This window comes from Oryctolagus cuniculus, chromosome 10, assembly GCF_051225735.1.
Source record: "Oryctolagus cuniculus isolate XC-2025 breed Fujian yellow rabbit chromosome 10, ASM5122573v1, whole genome shotgun sequence".
NCBI classification, from domain to species: Eukaryota; Metazoa; Chordata; class Mammalia; order Lagomorpha; family Leporidae; genus Oryctolagus; species Oryctolagus cuniculus.
The window spans coordinates 54,089,866-54,102,421 of NC_142876.1; the positions used below are offsets into that span (position 1 = coordinate 54,089,866).

The following is a 12,556-nucleotide window of genomic DNA, read 5'->3' on the forward strand; positions in this document are numbered from 1 at the left end:
TGAATAAATAATTTTTTTAAAAAAGAATATGATCTTTTTGAGAGGCAGAGAGAGAGAGAGAGAGAGAGAATTCCCATATGCTGGTTCACTCTCCAAATGTCTACAGTGTCCCCTGGGTGCCCAAGCCAGGAGCTGCACTCAGTCCCGGTCTCCCATGTGGGTGGCAGGAACTCAGTCATCTGAGCCACCATCACTGCATTCCAGGGTCTGCATTAGCAGGAAGCTGGAGGCAGCAGCCAAGCTGGAGACTGAACCCAGGCACTTTAGTGCAGAATGTAGCTATCTTAGCCAGCATCTAACTGCTAGGCCAAATGCCCCCGACACCATCTGTGAGGTTTGACCACCAGGGGTTTTCAAGCCTCCCCCCCGCCCCTTTTGCCTTCTGCCCCACACCCAGGCAAGCGGATGAGAAAGCCCAGGAACTCCCTTCCTTTGCACAGAAAGTCCAAATCACACAGATTCTGGTCCCTGAGAAAGGGAGTCACCCCAGCCTGTCCCACCCACCCCCTCCTCTCCCACCAGTCCACACGAAAAGCCAGAACCACACTCCTGCTTCTGTTTAAGTGGGTGAGCCCTGCTCTCCCAGAAAGGCCCATTCTGTGAGTTGTCTTTTACCTTCGAGTGTCCAATAACAACAACAACAACAACAGGTTATTCTCAATGTTCTGGCAAGAGCTGTGACTCTCCTGTGTGTAAACGACTTGCTGAAGGCCAGATATAATCTGGTGACAAAAGCGGGCTTCTTGGTATCCACTCCCATCCCCTGTGAGACTGCCTGTCTCACAGGAGTTCTACAAGTTTCTCTCTCAAATTCTTGCTCAGTTCCGAACTTAATGCAATGTAAGCGGAAACAAACCATCTTTGGGATTGCAGAGATGTCATAATAACACAATATTACATATATTATAATATACTATATATATTATATATATATGTCTATAATGGAGAACTTAAAAATTTCTGAAATTCTAGAGCCAGTGTTGTGGCACAGCAGGGTAAGCTGCCACCTGCAACACTGGCATTCCATATTGGACCACCAGCTGCTCTGCTTCTGATCCAACTTCCTGCTAATGCATCTGGGAAGGCAATGGAAGATGGGCCAAATCCTTAGGCCCCTGCCACCCACGTGGGAAATCCGGGTGGAGTTCTGGGATCCTGGCTTTGGCTTGACCCAGCCCCAGCCATTTGTTGCAGTCATTTAGGGAGTGAATAAGTGGATGGAAGATCTCTTTCTCATTCTTTTTCTTTCTAACTGCCTTTCAAATAAATAAATAAAACTTTTAAAAAAATCTCCTGAGATTTTATAACTAATAATGAAAAACTGCATCATGTCACTATATTTCTCCTTCAGGCTCTAAATATGATTAATTGGTAAGTGTTTACTGAGACTTTCCGGCCTGCAGGGTCCTGTGCTGGTATAGTAGGGGATAAAAGAAAATTCATTAGCAAAAGAAGTAATTCCAAATACAGCTATTATATTCTTCTAATATAACTCGGACAGAGAACATGGACAGTTCATGAACATATGAGCTATCACGACCTGGGCCATGAGTGGTCACCAAATGACTGTGTGGAGGAGGGAAGCAGGCCAGGGTGCTCACGGGCAGGATTGACCCAACACCAGCATTTCTGGGAGTCTCCAAAGTTGAAAGTAGTAGGGACAACAGAATCACCTGCAGGGTTGGTTACAACACAGATTCCTGATTCGGGAGGCCTGGTGGGACCTGCGAATGTGCACTTCTAGCAAGTTCCCAGCCGATGTGGCTCCTGCTCACTGGAGGCCACACTTGGAGAACCACTGGTCTAGAACAGGCACACCCAATGGGGTCCTACCTGTGGTGCCTGCAGCATGAATCCTGGAATAACGCCTGCAGGAGGGGAAAGATCCTGGGCCAGAAGAGGGAAGGGTCCCCCAGCCGGGACTTCCAAAATCAGTGCTGTTGGAGGAGTTTCATGGGCCAGGGAGACACAGGAGGCACTGAAACAGAGAGTATTTGAAAATGTTATCTTACAAGTAACCCAAAACTGCAGGACTGCCCGCGAGTGAAGAGCCAGATGTTGAGCACTGAAGCAGGTGAATGTCAGAAGGACCTTGTGTCGCGGGACCGCAGGACCCTGGTGGTCTTTGTATTGTGATACTCAGTGTAGCTATTGGCCAGCTGTGTTCCAGCCACCTGCTCAGCACCAGCTAAAGCAGAAAGGCAATCTAATTTTGGAGAAAACTAGATAGAAGCTTACTGTAACTCCCCTTCCAGAACTGAAATTGTTAGAGATCAATACAATAAAACACTGACCTCTAAACATGGATTTTGATGTAATACCGTATAAAAGAGATCAAATACACAACAGTTCTTTTAGGCACAGATCTTCCCTGTCTTGGTGGCTCCTACTGTCCTAACTATACACACAAGATTTCCTGATTGTGTCTGTAAATTATTTGTGAATCTACTGCAAAGCAACCCTATCAGAATTCCAGTAAGCTTTAGTTAGCTAATTCTGATAGCATGGCTGTGAGATAGGGCAGAGCTTTTGTGGTTTTGTGAAGAGCCTCAGACATAGAAGTTAAAGGATTAGAACAAAGTGAGTCATTGAAGGGTTCAGAGTAGACGGCTGGGTACCTGCCCGGGAGGGCTGGGTTTAACCATTTCCCCAGTCACTACTGTGTCAGCTTCCTGCTGCTATGGAATTCTGGAAAACCCAACTGCTGGGAAAGATTATTTACCTGGTCTTTTTCACATTTAAATCCATTACCAGACCTTAGCACACTGGCCAATGATCATTTCTGAAGTATAGGTTGAGCATGACCATTCCCCAAATCCAAAACCCCAAATCTGAATGTTTATGAGTTCTAACAACATGATGCCACAAGGGGAAAATTTCATACCTGATACCATGTGACAGATTACAGTCAAAACACAGTGCACACAAAAGACTGTATAAAGTTATCTTCAGGCTGTGTGTACACAGTACACATGAAACGCAAATGAATTTTGTGCTTAGACTTGGACCCCATTCCCACGGCAGCTCATCATGTATATGCAAATATTCTGAAGTCCAAAAATATCAAAATGTAAACCACTTCTGGTCCCAAGCAATTTGGATCAGAGACACACAACCCAAATTAAGTTTCAGCCTTTTGAGAATTACAGCATCACTCGGTGCACCAACAAGGCAGAAAAGGGGGACGCACACTACCTTTGATTGACAAATGGTCCATAACTGGCAATGCAGTGAACCTGAGGTCTCACGTATTCAGTGGAGAATTCCTCAATGGGTATGATACAGATCTGATGCTGTTGAGCAAATACAAAGAAGGCATACCATGGGTATCAGCAAAACCGGTGCTATAGTTGAACACCATTTTTAAAAGATGCTATTAAGTAAATAATTCATCCAGAACAATTATAATCATTATTTTAGAGTAGCAAAAATTACAGAGGATACTATGCTATGGCATCATTATGCACAACAAATCCTTTTTGCTGTTATACAGGATCCCTGATAAAATTTCTGTTGGAATAATTACAGAAATAAAGTGGAGAACAAAATCATAGGGCAGTTCAAGAACAATTCATTTCAGTGATTTTGGGTGCGTGTTTTTTCCCTCCTGCCCTGGGCCCAGGCTGGATCACCAGTTGGCAGGAGCAGGGAGATGTGTTGGGCAGCCAGAGAACCACCATTCAAAGATGCGACTGCTCCCACTGGGAAAAGCCTTCTACATAGTGGATATCACCTACGTGAGGCTCACCTGGACTTGTCTGAAGAACTGTCTCCAGACCTCGTTTCTGAGTCGCACAAGAAACTCAGTCATTGATTTATCAGTCTGTTTCATTTTTAAATCTAAACTGTATTACCAGTGGGATTGAAAAGCTCTTCCAAAACAACAACAAAAATCTGCACTGACACCCCTGACACTGGAATTCCTGCAAGACCAGGACAGCCAAGGCCCTGTTCCCCTGGGACTCATATTCCAGTACTCGATTCTGCCTGACACTCCACTCCCACACCAAGGGCAAACCTGTGCTTAAAACATGAAGACTCGGCCCATTGCAGTTTCCACTGATGAGGAGGTTAGAGCTGCCTGGACTGCTACGCTTAGAAAAAGAACTATAATTTTATGATTAACCACTGAATTCCAGCTATGTAAGACCAGGCTCAAAGTTTTTGTTTTTAATTTTTATATTTATTTAATTTATTTGAAAGGCTGAGAAGGAGAGAGGGAGGGAGGGAGACACACACACACACACACACACACACAGATTTGTTATCCACTGGTTCATTCCCCAAACACCTGCATGCAACAGCCAGAGCAGGGCCGGGCCAAAGCCGGGAACTAGGATCTCCGTCAGGGTGGCAAGGACCCAACTACTTACGAATCACCTGTTCTTTCCCAGGGTGCGCATCAGCAGGAAGCTGGAATGGGGAGGAGAGCCAGGACTCAAACCCAGGCCCCTGGATATGAGATGCAGACACCCCAAACAATGTCTTAAATACTGCACAAAAGCCCACTCCTCCAAGTTTTTAATACTTAGGCACAAATATTTAAAACAAACCCAAATGGACTGACCTGGCATTTCCCACCAGGTGATACATGCTTAATACTAGCAGTAACAGAAAATTGCTTCATACCTAAGCAGAGTGGACAGTGAGATCATTTTTTAAATTTTTAAAATTAAGGGAACATATAGAGACAGTATAAAAGTTGTGGGGCCAGCGTTGTGGTACAGCAGAAGTCACCACCTGTGATGCCAACATCCCATACTGGAGTGCTGGTTGGAGTTCTGGCTTCTCCGCTTCTGATTCAGCTGTCAATGTGCCTGGAAATGCAACAGAAGGTGGCCCCCAAGTATTTGGGGCCCCGCCACCCATATGGGAGACCTGGATGGAGCTCTGGGCTCCTGGCTTTGGCCTGGACCAGCCCCAGCTGTTACAGCCATTTAGGGAGTGAACCAGCAGATGGAAGGTATATCCCTCCCTCCCTCTCTCTCTCCTCTCCTCTGTCACTCTGCCTTTCAAGTAAATACATGAAAATCTTTTTTAAAACTGTGCAGATGTCATATTGAGCATTTAGTTGTAAGTCTTGCTTCACTTTCCCTCATTATTATCGTTGTCCTGAATCCCTCCCTCTATGATATTAATATCTGTTTTCAAAAAAATAGTATACAACAGCATGTATATAATGTACACTTGAAGTGAATGTAGCAAAATGTTTAAAATATATTAAAAACAGGGGCCGGTGCTGTGGCATAGCAGGTAAAGCTGCCACTTGCAGAGCTGGCATCCCATATGAGCACCAGTTTGACTCCCGGCTGCTCCACTTCCACTCCAGCTCTCTGCTATGGCCTGGGAAAGCAGTAGAAGATGGCCCAAGTCCTTGGGCCCCTGCACTCACATGGGAGGCCAGGAAGAAGCTCCTGGCTCCTGGCTTTGGATTGGCACAGCTCTGGCCATTGCGGCTATTGCAGCCATTTGGGGAATGAACCAGCAGATGGAAGATCTCTCTCTCTTTCTTCTCTCTTCTCTCTCTCTGCCTCTACCTCTCTGTAACCCTGCCTTTCAAATAATAAATAAAATAAATCTTTAAAAAAAAAAGAAAATTCAATCATATTGGTAACAATGAATACAACTGAGTGAAATGGGATTGTGTCAGAGGTGTGCAGATTTGATGACTACACTTTATTAGGTGGTATGAAAAAGTCCAGGGGCCGGCTATGTGGCTTAGTGAGTTGAGCCTCAGCCTGTGGTGCTGACATCCCATATAGGCACCAGTTCGAGTCCTGGCTACTCCACTTCCAATCCAGCTCCCTGCTAATGGCTTGGGAAAGTGGTAAAAGATGGCCCAAGTTCTCGGGCCCCTGCACCCACGTGGGAGACCCAGATGAAGCTCTTGGCTCCTGGATTCAGATCAGCCTGGCTCCCGCCATTGCAGCCATTAGGGGGAGTGAATCAGTGGATGGAAGACCTCTCTCTCTCTGTCTCTCCTTCTCTATGTCTGTAACTCTGCCTCTCAAATCAATCAATCAATCTTAAAAAAAGAAAAAGGCTAAAGCAAATGAAGAGGCAAGCCCAATTTAAGAAGAGATGAATTCGTGTTAAAGTGGCGACTCATTACAGGTTAATTTTACTGATGTCATGAAATTCCAAGCAAAATTTAAGTACGTTTAAAAAACACAGAGATCGCGACAATGCTTCTAAACTTCAGTGGGCAACACAGAACCTACCAGAAGGAACCGGGCCATGCGCGCCTTGAGCTGCACGTCTGCATCAGCCAGGAGCTCCACCACGGCCACGCGGCTCATGCCGTCAATCACAGAGCTGCGGCAGGGGACGCTGCAAGAGGAACAGCACTTGCTTAGCTGAGCTGCCAGTCGCCCTTGTCGCGTGCCTGTCAGCGGGCTGGCTGAGTGCTCATCAGGCTTCCTTGTTTGTAAGGGGATGGACAGTTGTGAATTTTTCTGCATGACAAGCAGAAGACAGGAGCTGCCTGTCCCCTCCCAAACTCAGCTGAAACATAGTGGACACCGTGACCTTTAGGAGGGGGTTAGGACATGGAGGCACTGCTCTCATGAAAGGAGTGGTTAGTTATTGCGGGAGTGAGCTCTCTCATGCGGTGTGTTCTCTCGCCCCTCCGTGTTCCCCCATAGGCTGATGCAGCGGGAAGGCCCTTGGCAGACGGCAATGCCACGCTCTTGAGCGCCCAGCCTCCAGAATGATGAGAAGTATTTTCCTTTTCTTCATGCGTTACCACTCTGCGGTATTCTATTGTAGCAGCAGAAAATGGACTAAGACACAGCGCACAGTCTCTGCTGGGGAAAGAACATTCCAGCTGTGGCCAGTGCTGCACCTCCCAGGGCTAAGCACCCCACTCGCCTTTTCTACCCATTTTGACAGAATACTTGGTTTAACTGTTGCGAGAGAGAGTCCCAGATCTCTAATGCATAGGCTTCTTGGGAATTCACCAAGATTCTTGGGACCACTTGCAAGTAAATTTACCCTCTGGCCTCACAACCACCATCCTGTGCCCAGGCAGCTAGTGTGACTTGATCTCACGCAATGTCATGGAAACCCAGACTGTGCCTGTGAACTTAGCTCCTCTCTTCCTTCTCTCCTCATTGCAACCACTGGTGTCCCTCCCTTCCATCCCACCAGGTGAGCTAGAGTTAAGCAACAAGTAAAAGGTCACAGTTTTACACCAAAAAATATAACTCTAATGAAAAGATTCAAAAGGAAGTATTTTTGAGTAATATTTCTATATTTCTGATTTCTTATTCTGTAGCAACTTTTCTGTATAAATATAATTTGGAACTAGGGACATGTTAAAACAAAATGACCATCTCTAGTTTTTGAAATAATTTAGACAATCTCTTTTTTGGGGAGGAATGAAATGAGATAAAATATACAAACAGCCAAACGCAGTGTATAGTATACATGTAAAAAACAAATAACCATTTTCTATTCTCGTGAATGTGTGCATGTGTGTGAATTAGAACACATTCTTTCTAGATTCAGACATAATCTTGGGGGTTAAGTAGTATTAAGTTAGTCACTTTAATTTAGCTTTAGCTTCAGCCTATTTTAAATTCTTACTAAGAAATCACAGATGAACAATAATAACAGGATTGATTTAATTGTCAATGAACACTTCTCTTGTGGAGAGGTGCTAAGACTGATCACAGCACTAGTTTGAAATGTGATTGTCCTATAAACACCACTGCTGTGTTTTTAACAACATAGTTAGGACTCACTCGAGAAATGCTGGGACATGAAATTTGTTCCCTCTATGTGAATAGAAAAAACAAAAAACCTCAGCAGGAGATGCTGTGACATTGAAAGAGCCTATCATTTGAAATAGATTCTCACGAATCAAATATTTCCAGTATCACCATAACTTTTGGGCTCCCGGACAGGTAGGCAGCCTGTTCATTTTTACTTGTCCACATCACAATCAAGGAAAAGAAGGAGGAAGTACTTTAGCCAAGTGAAAAAAAAAAAAAAAAAAGAAAGAAAAGTATGAATACAATGGGACCCTCAGAGGAATAGTCAAATACAGTGAAAGTGATTCCTAATCAAATACAATGGCATCCTGGAATTCTAATGACAGAGACTCATAAAACAGAACTCTGCGGTGCTGTGCCTGGAGCCAAAATGCTCAGGAGAGGGTCGTGAGGTTCTGGCTCAGTAACTGCATTCAGACAGAGGCCATGAGGAAGCTCTTAGGAACGCTGGAAGGGTGCTCTTCCTCCTCTGGTTTTGGAATCCCTCCTCTCCTCGGCACAGATATGCCCAGAGGTCTTTCGAGATGAGTCAGAGAATAACCACAGCCATCCTGAGCATTTCCTGCTGGCCTCTTGGCCACTCCACTCTACCCAGTGAAACAGGAACCGAGCCACGTGACCCGGCAGGCGGAAGGGGTCGGAGGACTGAACTGAAGGGTGGGCTTGGGTGGACGGGGTATGGAGATGCCCTGCACTGTGGCTCACAGTCTCCAGGACCCGGGGGACAGGCGTGGTGACACATCCACCGAGAGCACATCCCAGTGTTGCTGCTGTCCCCTATGGACGCAGCCCTTGTGTCCAGCTACATGGCAGGACAGTCTGGGGAGCTCTTTCAGGCTCATCTCTTGCTGCTATTAAAAGTCTAAATGCAACCGTGGTTTTTGGTTTCTTTATCACCACCCCAGAGACAAAAATCTTCACAGTTGCATTTTTAGGGTGACAGAGGGCATGATATTAATTCATTAGCCATTCCATCAAGTCCTATAAAAGTTTCCATTTTAAGCCACCAGAAATACCTCTTTTTATAAGTTCTTTCATTTTCATAATAGAGAGAGTCCAACTACCTCAGATCACCTTGAGTTGGACATAAAGCAACATAAGAGGAGAGGCAAGAAAATGCCCAAGGCCTGGGACAAGGCCTGGGTGGGCTTCCTGCAGCCCTCCGCCTGTTGTTCAAGGGATGCCACTGCCCAGTGTCATCAGTTATGCAATTAGTCTCACGTGAAAACACCCATGTGCTGTCCTTTAATTAAAACATACCTCGAACATTTGCATGTATCTTGAAAAAATATGCAAAGAAAACCATTTTTTAAATAAACCCAGAGCAGAATTTCAAGGGGGAATTTTAAAGTCCACTGCTGAGTTTCCTTTTCACCTGCTGATCCTCAGACATTAAGTACCCCGGCTCTGAAGGTGTGTGTGGTGAGGCAGGTGGGCACCTGCTGACACCCTGAGAATGAGTAAGACTTTTCCCTTACGCCACACGCTCATGACCTTAACGGGGCCTCTGAGGTGAGGGCACAGAGACCATGCCCCCTCACTGCTTCCTGTGACCCTGAACCCCATTGCCAGGGGGAGCACCCGGCCTTTGAAGAAGATGCTGCCCAGAGAGAGGACTTCTCATACCCTCGGCAAGAGTGATGGTGGATCACACAACAACCAGACCCCAGGCCCCTTTTCAAAAGCTACCTCCAAAGGAAACAATGTTCCAATGCAAATAACACCAGAATCTTCCAAACAGACCGAAGAGAAACTCCTGGGGGTGGGGCTGAGTACCTGTACTTGCAGCTGTAAACGTTCACCTGGCCCTCCAGAACAGACCCGGGGCTCTCCACGGTCACGTCCACCACAAACAGCTGGTCTGCTTCGGTGACATACTCGACCACAAGCACGTAGTGGCCAATCCGTGGGACACGAAGCCGCAGGTGCAGTTCCACCTGTCCAAGAGGCCAAGCAGACAGACCATCATCTCGATATCAAGGGCCGGACACATTTACAAGCGAAACAGTGAAGACAGGGAAGGCAAGCCGGAAGCACTTGAAGTGTCATCATAGTAAGCAATGCTGTCTTATAGACAGAAATGCCAGGTAGAGTACACGACACCCTGCTGAGTTTGATGTTCAGATAAACAAGGGGTGACGATGGGGCATTGTGGGTTTTTGATTTCTAAATCTGCAACCCTGCTTCTAGGGGGTTCTGCCCACTTTCTCCAGCAGCGTTGCAGCCGCTTGTTCCTCACGGTGAAGGCCACTCCCAAACTGAAGTAACAAGGAATTACCAATGAGGTCCAAGAGCCAAGGAAATGACCTGCAGGCTCTTTAGCTGTTCTCTGAAAAAGAAATATGAAATTCCCTGAAGGAAAATCGTGGAAAAGTGACACACACACTGTGCTCTTGAGGCTGTAACTCAAGAGTCTGGTCTTCAACATGCACACACGTGTTTTGGTCTTTTGAGGAAAGCTGTGATCCTAGTAATACTTTTGCACCAAAACAACAGAGACCCAGAGACTGCATGGCCTGCAGGGCCACAGATATTTACTACCTGGCCCTTTACAGAAAAAGGGGACACTTCCCCTGACATGAGTGTCCCCTACTGGATAGGAGCTTGGGGTCTGCCATCAGAATGCCTCCAGCCACGTGGTCATGGATAAGTCACTCCACGCCTGCAGGCCTCATGTCCTACTGTGTACAACATGAGGATAATGATGGTGCCCACCCCGTGGGGTTGTTAGGAGGCTTCAATGAGTTCCTAACGCAAGTATCTACTTAGATCCAACGCTCAGCAGCATCTCACCACTGGTGATGCTAGGACGTGGCCTGTGGCCATGACTTGCTGTTTTTCCTCAACAGTAGTTCACGTGTCTTCTCAGCACATGCAGACACACAGCCTACATTCCACAGCACGAATATAAAATTATTCAACTAATCGCCAACTGATGAACGCTTAGCTCGCTCTGATTTTCCCAACCACAGTGCGCACTAGCATTTCTGTAAGACGCCTAGAAGTCGAATTGCTGGGCCCACGTGTGTGTGCACACTGAACGCCTGCACCAGTATCAGCACCACCTTCCTCAGCAGCGTGCCCACCCCAGCCCAGAAGCTCAGGCCCAGTCGACCTTGACTGCACTTCATTAAAATGGTCCCCTTCTTTTTGCCTCCAGGAAATTCACGCTCGCTCTTCCCTTCTGGAATGTTCTGAACCACACAACTGCAATTTTTCACAGCAATTTTTTTACCATTTAAATAATAGAAAGACTTCCCTCAGGGAAAAAAAAATGGGGATTATCCACAGCACTTTTGGACTCTGTAATAGAGTGAAATGTAGGATGACTGCTGGGCCAGGCGGAGAGGTAATTACCCTGGACATCTCCCAACAAGGGCTCGTCCGCCTTTACCTCGCCACAAATCACACGCAGGTCAACGACCTCTCAGATTCTCTCCCAGAAGTTATTATCGGCTGCAACTTCCCAAACAGTTCTCCATTATAAATGCCACTACTCTTTCCACTCTGAGCCCTGTGGAATGATTTTTTTTTTTTTGGAGGACTTTCTGTAAAAGTTGAAATCATATTTGAGGGTAGGAGTGAGTTTTGAGAAACTTCAATAAAAGATGTAAAGGTAGCAAGGCAGAAGGTTCACAGTTTGCTGTCATCATTTGTCTTTTACAAAAGGAAACTTTAATAGAGCCAGTGTCAAACGGAGTGGAGGAATCTTTCTGGCTGAAGGCATAGAACTGCCCTCTCTTAGCTATTGGTGTTTTAGGGTAAAAGATATAGAAAGTGGAGCTTATTGAAAAATTTGCTCACACAAAGCTAACAGGGAAAACTCCAGGTCCAATATCAAAATGAGGGTCCATATTACATCCAACAAGTGGCCAGGTGATGGGTACAGTGGGAGGCAAGACAGATGTCTCTGCCTTCAGATAAGCAGGTGAGTGGACAATACAATAGAAAATGACACGTGTGATGAGTGCTCTAAAGAGCCGCCAGGGGAATGCAAGACAGAAGCCTGCACCAGCCAGGGAGAGGAGGAAAGGGGAAGGCTTCCCCAAAGAAGCCACAACTTCACTGAGCGTGGAGAACAAGGAACAGATACCCAAGCCAGGAGGGGAGGGGAGAGCATCGAGGCAGAGGGAACAGCCTGCAGGAGGAAGCTGGCCGACAACACCTAATGCTGCAGGTATTAACATAAGTTCAGGAGACAGAGGGTAGCCCTGGGGGCCTGAAGAACAGAGAGCCAGAGGGTGGATGACAAAATTGGGAAGAAGGCATGGTAGCCTTACAGGACATAGTAAAATGTTTGTCTCTGTCCTAAGGCAAACAAGATGGTGTTGTGATGCTTCAGTTGTGCATGTGTGTAGGGGAGTGGTGGGTGGAAGGGGGGACAGTGGCAAGCAGATGTTTCTATCAGAATAAGCTGACTAAGGCATAAGGAATGGACTGGGATATGCAGTGAGCAAGATCAGATTTGGGTGCGCTAATTAGGGGGCTACTGCAAAGATCCTTGTGAAAGGTGAGGGCACAGGTTGAGTATCTCCCATCCGAAATCCTTGGGACCAGAAATGTTCCTGATATGGAAGTCTTCTTCTTTTGGGAGTTTGGAATGTTTGCATTCACATAATAAGATATCTTGGGAATAGCACTCAAGTCTACACACTTATGTTTCATATATGCCTCATAGATACAGCCTGAACATAATTTTGTACAATATATTTAGTGTACTTGTGGGTTTTTTTTAAGAGTTTGTTTATTTTGAAAGTAAGAGTTAGAGGGAGGGAGAGACA

At 46.1% G+C, this 12,556-nt stretch overlaps 1 protein-coding gene across 2 annotated transcripts in view; it reads right to left on the reverse strand.

Moving 5' to 3' along the window:
• Window positions 1-12,556, reverse strand: part of LAMA3 (laminin subunit alpha 3) — a 256,090-nt gene that overhangs the window by 105,173 nt on the left and 138,361 nt on the right. For both annotated transcript variants that reach the window (XM_008261146.5, XM_051851337.3), the window contains 4 exons: window positions 9,552-9,712; window positions 6,222-6,330; window positions 3,196-3,293; window positions 1,834-1,978 (listed from right to left, as the gene is read on the reverse strand). In XM_008261146.5, coding sequence (XP_008259368.3) covers window positions 1,834-1,978; window positions 3,196-3,293; window positions 6,222-6,330; window positions 9,552-9,712 — 513 coding nt within the window. The remainder of the gene's footprint in view (window positions 1-1,833; window positions 1,979-3,195; window positions 3,294-6,221; window positions 6,331-9,551; window positions 9,713-12,556) is intronic.